This window comes from Oreochromis aureus, linkage group 23 (genome assembly GCF_013358895.1).
Source record: "Oreochromis aureus strain Israel breed Guangdong linkage group 23, ZZ_aureus, whole genome shotgun sequence".
Taxonomy (NCBI): Eukaryota; Metazoa; Chordata; class Actinopteri; order Cichliformes; family Cichlidae; genus Oreochromis; species Oreochromis aureus.
This window is the reverse complement of record NC_052963.1, coordinates 31,802,096-31,810,994: the sequence shown is the minus strand read 5'-3', so window position 1 is coordinate 31,810,994 and position 8,899 is coordinate 31,802,096. Positions and strand designations below refer to the sequence as shown.

The following is an 8,899-nucleotide window of genomic DNA, read 5'->3' as shown; positions in this document are numbered from 1 at the left end:
TCCCTGCTGAGGCACAGCAGAGGAAAAGAAACACAAAACAGACATCGTGTTATTTTCAGAAAAACTTGGAATATATTTTTACATTGGAAGTCGAGTATGGATTTCAATCACCCACACTCAGATTGCCTTAGGACTTCTTCCAGCCAGCAATGTTTGTTTCAGTGTGCAAATGTGCACCTGCCTGTTGATCTACGATTCAGCTAAGGTTTATTAATTAACATATCTTTTCAACAGCATATTGTGTGATAAACACCATTTTATTGTAAATGAAGTCTCTTGTTTACCCTAATCTCACCTTGCTCAATTATCCACATGTTCGTTAAACCTTTTGCTCAGTCCATCATAATTGCTGCTGTAAATAATGCCAGTGCAACTGAGAGGAGTCAGATGCTCCTCTAAGCATGGTATCACATCATACACGATCTTTTCATCAGATTAAAAAGATCTTGAAAAACGTCACTAATGTAATTTGGCACAGCATCAACAAATAAGCATGTGTTTAATTCCTTAAATTTACAACACTTCTTTCATATCACATATGCTCTATACAAATATTTGCATGCAAGTTTCATCAGAATTGTATGAATATTTGATTGCAGAAGATATAATCCAAGTCAAATTGGAATTCTTAAATTGATTTAACAACATGTATTAATACAAAGCTAAACTGTACAACATGTTAGGATGCTATATCTGCAGTTTTTAATATTCAAAATAGGCAAGTTAATGCATAAAATAGTTATCCTTTCATGGCATTTGGTTGTAAAACCAGAGCAAGCATTTGCTTGATTTTGCTGAATCTAAATTTCTGAATTTTAAATATACTATTTGTTGGCTTTTAATATAGTATAAATCAAAAGTGTTACAATTGAGGTAAGTGCTTTGGCAATAGGTTCAGCCAGACTAGATCACGCACGACAAAGCCTTAGCTGTTCTTAAAATATACAATGTAGAGAATACAGTTATGAAAATGTACTAAGAAAAAGGTAAATTAATACCTTTTACTGAAAGGACCTGGCAAAAGTACTTATTCACATGCTGAAATACCTAAACTTATCTTAGCGCATAGCCAGAAGTCCTGTCATGCAAAATAAGTGATATTTGGATAACAGGTAATGTTCATAGTATTTCCAGTACTTGTTGTCTTTAAACTGTTAAGTATGAATTTTAAGTGTGACGTCTCTAATTACAACACATTTCCACTGAACCAAAGACAGCACCTTTGGAAACACAGAGCTAATCATAGAAAATATTATACCTTTTGTTACAACTAAAGAGGGTTTTTCATGAAAAGCTGTTGTTGTGCCTAACAATGAGAATCAGATTTCAGAAATTAAGCTGAATGTTGAAGGTTAAAGCAAAGAACAAATGATGACAGAACAAGCTGTCCCAACGTCTTGAATGTCATTTGGATTAAGAAGAATTCTGTCTCTGATGCAGGTACACAAAGGTGAAATTGTACAAAGCATCCACAAACTAATGACACTCTGTACTGTGTGTACAAGTAGAGCAACAGTTTCACTGAATTTTATCTCTGAAAGAAAATGAAACATGAAACACATTCAAATTCTTGTCTATTTTTACAGTTCTCCTTCTAACTAATGCTCCTTCTAAATTTTTGTGTTATGATGAAAACCTTCTTACAAAAATCTGATTTTTAAGCAGCTGTTTTGTTGAATTAACAAGGCACTTATATAAAGACAAAAAAAGATTTTTGGTAAATCCACACTACTAGATCACTCAAACATTTTTGGAACATACATATTGTTGCGCATAATTTATATTGCAGTCAAAAAACAGGAATCCTATTAGTCGTATTAGCTGAGGCAAAGTGTTGCATTAAAATATGCTATAATAAAGTTTTTGCGAATATACAGAAAATTTATACTATATAGTAGCCTGGATTACTAAAATACTTCTATCCAGAAACATGCTGGTATAGATATATATAGATATATATAGATATATCTATATATCTATATATCTAGAGGGAGAAAGAGAGCGAGAGAGAGAAATAGATAGATCTGGAGGGATCTGGAAGTAAAACTACCCAGTTTCTGGGTCCTCGTGAGACATGCTTAGTTGTATTTTCTGATGAAGAGCTAAAACCTCTACCATCCCTCTCCCTGAGTGGGGTACGCTGGTGTGTAGAAGGTGCCTCTGTAAATGCCTGATCCAGTCCTCCTGAATGGAAAAGGGACCATGAAAAACTAGGTCGCAGAATCTGTAGAGATACAGCAAAAGAAACTGTCAGTGTTTCTAGGCTTCATGCATTTCTTCTAACGTCTTCTAACTAAGATGTAGTTTTATTCATTCTATACATTGTAATCAAAGATTCTCATGTTTTCCAGTCTTTTCCATTACTGTATAAAATTCACTGAGGCTTCAAAATGGCATTGTTAGAGACATGGGCACTTTGGCACTTTAACTAATAGAAGTTACTAAACCATGGCTGTGTTTGTAACTTGACCTTTGGAGCATAAGCTCACTATCACTGTTATGCTGATGACACTCAGTCTTATCTACCTGTTACACTTGACACTCACTATATTTTAAGAACCTCTTTGACTGCTTGGATGATCTTAAGTTCCTGGACGTTCCTACATTTCCTTCAGCTAAATGATAGCAAAACGGACATTATTTTATTTGCTGTCCCCCAAGCTCCACAGATATCTTAACTAATACATTCAGTCCATCTCCATAAAAGTTAGATCTAACTGAATTACCAGGTATATGCAGCAAGTTTAAGCTAAATGCATTCTCAAAGCCAAACAGCTTCTCTGAGTGACTCCTTCTGGCCCAAAAGAGCAATATGGTAATTACTATTAAGTAAAGTTGAGGTGTCCAGGACTTTTCAAACCATTGGGTGACATCATGGTGTGCAATTTTAATATACAATCATACAGTCATAAAATTGGGTGCAGACAAATTGCTTGCAACCACCAAACATGCAAATGTCAATATTCCAACTTGTCCTTTATACATCTGACGGTTTAACCATTGTTTTGTTGAAATGCTGTCTATGTAGCCTTTCTTTTACCTGCAGGTCAGTGTGCACATCTCAGTATTCAGTGAAGGCAAATTATTCTTTTTGAGCCCCGGCCTCAGTCTTGGTTTCTTCTTCCTAAAATCATAGTCTAGAAAATAAAGCATCAGAATTCTTTATCTCAAGAAATACATCAGTTTATCCTTGACAGGAACTTCTAAATGCACATTTTGCAATGTTTTGTCTCTAAATACAGCAAATATCATCTGTTTTTTGTTTTACTTCAACAGAAATTACCTGCTTCTTCAAAAATTGCAATCCTCTTCCTGTGTGCATTTGCTTGAATATGACCAGGAAGCTGGGAAACAGTGGGGAAGGTGCCATCACACTGAATATAAATCTTTTTTGAGTCACATTCCCCTGAAAAATAAAATAAATGATGTTAGTGTATTTTACATTTCCCTAATATTTAGGTTATATATTCATTTTAATACAGTTTAGCCTGTACATGATACCATATGTGACAAATCCACGTTTCCAAACATTAGAAGTTGAATATTTAAGAAGAAATATAGAATATATTTGAGTTCATGCAGTAATTTTATTATCAGATAAACTGTTAGTCCCAGTGTGCGCTAAAGTCTTCTTCCACCTGGCTGCATTCTAAGCATCTTATTTGCACTCTCCTGTTTGGAAAGTGTTACTGGTAAAGTTTAACACAATCTTGTGTCTTCAGGGGGACTTTTTTCACATACAATTCACCACCTCTAGGGAGTCACGAAGGATTCCTAAACTACACACACAGAGACACACACACAAAAAAATCACAGATATATTCATTTTACAGGAAAACTGGCAACAATGCTGCTGTACACTAGACTGCATGTTAACAATTAATGATATCTGGCATAGTTCAGTAGATATCCCAAACGATCTTTCAAAAATTAAAGAACCTGATTTTACTTTTCACTGTATTTGTATGTCAAAGAAAAATATCCCAAAAATGTGAGTAAAACAAATATCAATGAAAAGGTTTTTAATTCATAAGTCATGATTTGAGAGTCATCTTGACCTTGAGGTGAGAAGAAATGAACTCGGTGGTGCATTTACGTTAATACCCAAATGTTATTCTACAAATTGCAATCAAATCAGTCTTTAGGACAGAAGACATGGGAAAAAACATCTTTGGGAAGTACACTGCAGCTTTGAAATCTTTATCAACCTCCTCCTTAGTACCTCACTGAAAGTTTGATTTGGACAGACATTAAACAAAATTGTGGATTCGTGGATGATGGGCTTGTGACTCAACATCAAGAGGATTTCATGTTTGTTTAATATGAACTTCAAAAGCACTTTGGTGGCATTCTATGCAGAGAATGTGTTTTTCCCACAAATCAAATGACTGTGACCAATTCTCACACTGTTTAACTGTATTCTGTCGACACTAAACACGTTATCTGGGATGAGACATGGTAAATTTGTAATAAAATATGAATTAAAATCTGAAGTCTGAGAATTAGTAGACTTCAATGCAAGTGAACAAAGCAGCTCAAAAGCAGGACACACACTGATTTTAAAAGATATGAAGTTGTTGATATGGAGGTGGTTATGTTTTATGCAAACCTACCATTTGCCTGAGTCAACATGCTATTGCTCTACTGATAATTAATTGAGAAATAAAAAGAAAGCAACCAACCTCAATATTTATTCTAAGAAAAAACAATTAAAATGCAACAATAAATTACACTTAATGATATAATAGCTTGCATACAGTAGCTAGTCCTACACATGATCTATTAAATGCATGATAATGGGTCATACCTCAATTTTTTTTAAATGTTTTTTTAAGCTTTGGCTGGTTTTGCATAACATTTAAAAAACGATGTATTTTATATAACGCTTCTAAAACCATTGTCTAAATTGTCTGCTACACTTTATATAGTATATATTCAACCCACACCTAAGACTATTTGGAAATAATATTACTGTATGTTAACTAATGTCCAGCCACAACTTCACACATTATTGGCTGTCCAAATCTAGACTAAAAGATTCCATACCATGAGTCCAGTTTGGTTTCCGACTGGTCATCTCTGTTTCTTTGGTCATCTCACAGATCATCCTGGTTGCATACGCTTCCTGGCTCACTGCAAGCTCCACACTTTCCTGTTTGGCTTTGAGGAGTTCAACTAAAGTGCTTGATGAGGCTGTAGTGCCTCTTTCTGCTTCCCCCTGTAGCTTCTTCCTTTCTGAGAGGTGTTTACACACAAAGCTTTTCATTATGGGATGCAGACTCCTTTTGACATGTTGGAGTTTCCCTGGGATGCTTGTGTGCATCAGGAACAGGCCATTGCTGCAGATGAACTTCTGAGAGGCTAAAGGTCGTGAGGAGAACCGACTCTTAGTCAGAAGGTTGTTCCAATGTTCCGTTTTGTTCTGTAGCAATTCATTTAGTACGCACAGTGGAGACTTACTGCTGCTGGTAACCTTTGTACCTATTCGTTTCAGGTGTCCCCTCACATGGTTAGAGATGCCAGTTTTGCTATCAAAACATTCCAAACACACAGGACACGCGTGTTGTCCTCGAGTTTCTGGCTTAACAGCTGCAATATAAGAAAAGTATGTCACAATTAAAAGGACAGAAAAAACAATTTTTAGTGTATATTTTGGAATGTGAAACTTTATAGATATAGATTTTCTTTAGCTGTTTTTATATGTAAGTCATATAATAGACCCTGCCCATCACAGAAATACCAAATCGTAAACCCTATACCATATCCTTAAAATGCCACTGTGAAATGGTTGTGGAGCTTTGAAGAACTTTGACTTCTATCAAGTAATTAACTAAGGCTTCTATAGAGAGGTCCCACTGACTAAGATTATAGATGCTTGCTCCAACACATCCCTGGCTCCATGTTTTTTTAAATGCAAAATGATTTTCTAACCAAGTTACAAAATGTAGGCCCCTTATTCATCTGTTGATAGCATTTAAGGACATACAGAAGATATCTGATAGGTGGCACACTTACACTAAAATTCTACAGTATGTGCAGACACCTAAAATTTTACAGGCCTTAGCTTGACTGCTAGGCTATAATGAGACAATCGGTGTTAGGGATATTTGTTTTGGCACACAGTCCATTCAGACTCTGTTCGTATTTACCTACCAGTTTCAGTTGTTAAAATAATCGTACCTTTTTTTCTCATGCCAGTAGAAATCTTTCTGCGGATTCTTGGCTGATAATCCCACAACGCCACTTGTTCCGGTGAAACCATGTGCCGGGCATTATAGCTCACCCCAGCTCTGTGAAGATGTCCTCGCACGTGATTGGACAGACCCACTCCGGACTCAAACGTGGCAGGACAGTAAGGACAGGGCTTATGTTTTACTGATGATGTGGGGGACATATCAAAACTATCACTTGGAGATGTAATAGGCAATTCTGTGGAATCATCACTCACTGTCGTTTCAATGTGCTCCTCTTTGATTATGAGCTGTTCTATGTCACTGCAGTCTTCATCTCCATCATCTTCAACCTTGAGTGCGTGGGGGCTTTGGTGTTTGGCTGTAAAGCTCTGCCTCTTTTTCAAATACCTCCGAGCATATGAGTTCCTTTCATTCTCGCTGCTTTCCAAGAAGCTGCCTGTAGCTTCGCTGGTGTCATCACTGAAGTTATCATCACCCTCACAGCCTTTCTTTAACTCCCTAACTGCACGCTGTTTCTTAAGCCTCTGGCTAAGCCCAGGCAATATATTACCATTCATTCTTTCAGTAGTGTTATGCAAAGGTGTAGTCATTTTTCCCATTGATGGAGAATTTTGGCTTACTTGTACTTGTAAACTCCCGTTTACGGGGTCATTTTTGCTTCCCTGACAGAACATCTGGTCCAATTTAAGCTTCCTGGCTGTAAAAGCAGCGGCTGTAGGACGGTTTGCCAGCTTTAAGCTGCCAAAAGCCCTGCGGTCATTGTTTTCAGCATCTTCTTGTTCACAGGTGAGATCAGTTTCCACATCCAATTTTTCTGCTGGTTGTAAGAGTAACTTTCCATGCTTGTCGATTCTCCACAAATATGGTGACAGCATGCTTTTAGTGCAGCTGGCATTGGGTTTAAACTGAAGAGAATTTACAGTGTTGTCAATAGTTTTTTGAATGTGAATATCCCCCTTTTCAGTGGAACAGTCGAGTTTTTCCTTTAAAGTAGATTTAAATAGATTTGGTTTACATCGGGCCATTGTTTTATATTTGCCAACATATGGCATTTCAGAATGTTTTCCTAATACTACTTTGTCTCTCTTTGTGAAAAAACTCATTTTACACTGAAACGGAACATGTTGTGCTCCCTCTGCATCATTAGTATGACTCATTTTCCAGTTTTGAGGCTGGTGTGTGTTGAGGTGTGCGACATGTAAGTGTGCTACGAGTGCCTGCCGTGTCAAGGAAATGTAATTACACTCCTCACAAAAGTAGTAGTGCTTCAGATTATCATGTGTTTTGGTACCCTGGACAAAGACTTTTTGGCAGTTACAACCAAACGTGCACCGAGAGCACGGCACTGCGGTGGCCCCGTCTTCAAATTCAGTCTTTTTGAGACCTTCGATTTCCTCCATAAGTTTTTCCAGCCTATCTTGGTGAATAATGATGTGCCTCATGAGGGAGTTGCTATCACAGAACAAAAGCCCACACTCTCCGCATATAAAGGGCTGTGAATCATTCTCACTGTTCACCTGATTATGCTTGCCTAAATGATACATCATATGTCTATGGAAATGTCTTTTTTCCTTGAAATTAACATTGCATATTGTGCATGAAAAGAAAAGTGAATCTCGTTCAAGTTGCTCTGCCTTCAACTGTTCCACTTTTGGACTAACACAGTTTTCATCTTCAGGGTCATTTTCCTCATTACAGCCTCCCTGCGCTGTGCTATAAATATGGCTCTCGGAGTCTAAAGCTATGTTCCGAGAAAGGTCTTTGAATGGCATAACTGAATATTTAATGTCAGATTGTGTACCCAAAAATTCATCTTTGTTGCCAGTGTCAACACTTTCAACATCATTACCACTGCAGAAATGTCTGTAGCTGTTGTTAACCTTTTCAAGACAGCCTAACATGCTTTTCGTGTGTGTATTGTGCTTCTTGTCTCTTTGGGGCATCACTTTGGTCTCCAGCCTTCTGTCATTGTGCAAAAAGCATTTTCTTGTTGAATCCCACCTGATTACTTCAGTATTATCATAATCATCCAAGGAGACTCCAGACCGTTCCATGTCCCGTGGAGATCTTGTTTTTATTGTCTGTTTTGTCAAAGGTTGGCTAATGTGCATTTGCTCTGCACTGTCACCTGACAGCGTGGAATAGGCCAGTTTAGACTCATTCTCCTCCGAGTGAGACAGTGGCGTGTTGACACCTGGCTGTGTGGCCGGTGTTTTTACGTCGGGTCCCACTGTGTTCTTCCAAGCGTCTGATTGAAGCTCACTAGGTGGTGGTAACACCTCGGGGCTCGTGTCCTTCTCCGCTTGCCACGCGGCATCCAGGACACTGTTGGATAAAACAGTGCCTTTGTTCAGGACACAGTGTACCTCTGAGTTGGGGTGTGAACCAGGTCCATTAACAAGTGCTCCTGAAGGCAATGAATTGCCTGCATGGGGAACAGCAGGGACACTGCTGTATACAAATGGATTCGGCTGGGTTCCATTTAAAGGGTTTTCGTGTTCATCTGAGGACAGACCTGCAGCATTGTTCTTCGGGGAGAATGTGTGAGTCTGTAATGGCTCCCGAGTACGACCTGGGCTGTCAGACACTGATTCCACGTCTTTGTCCTCTTGCGCATTCAGCTTCAGATCAGACATAGCAGCGATACTTTCTGAAATATAAAGAAGAACAAAATTATTCGGTGAACTTTGAGCGAGTCAAATAAA

The 8,899-nt window shown here is 38.0% G+C and overlaps 1 protein-coding gene across 3 annotated transcripts in view; it reads right to left on the bottom strand.

Moving 5' to 3' along the window:
* Nucleotides 1–482: 482 nt before the first annotated feature.
* Nucleotides 483–8,899, bottom strand: part of znf644b (zinc finger protein 644b) — a 23,318-nt gene continuing 14,901 nt past the window's right edge. Inside the window, exons 2-7 of one of the 3 annotated variants that reach the window (XM_039607507.1) lie at nucleotides 6,181–8,844; nucleotides 5,461–5,589; nucleotides 5,047–5,361; nucleotides 3,284–3,406; nucleotides 3,041–3,137; nucleotides 483–2,224 (exon numbers count right to left, since the gene is read on the bottom strand). In XM_039607507.1, the coding sequence (XP_039463441.1) occupies nucleotides 2,047–2,224; nucleotides 3,041–3,137; nucleotides 3,284–3,406; nucleotides 5,047–5,361; nucleotides 5,461–5,589; nucleotides 6,181–8,830 (3,492 nt within the window). In that variant the 5' untranslated portion in view covers nucleotides 8,831–8,844 and the 3' untranslated portion in view covers nucleotides 483–2,046. Of the gene's footprint in view, nucleotides 2,225–3,040; nucleotides 3,138–3,283; nucleotides 3,780–5,046; nucleotides 5,590–6,180; nucleotides 8,845–8,899 lie in introns of those variants that run through there. The other 2 variants (XM_039607506.1, XR_005610478.1) reach the window with 2 other exon arrangements.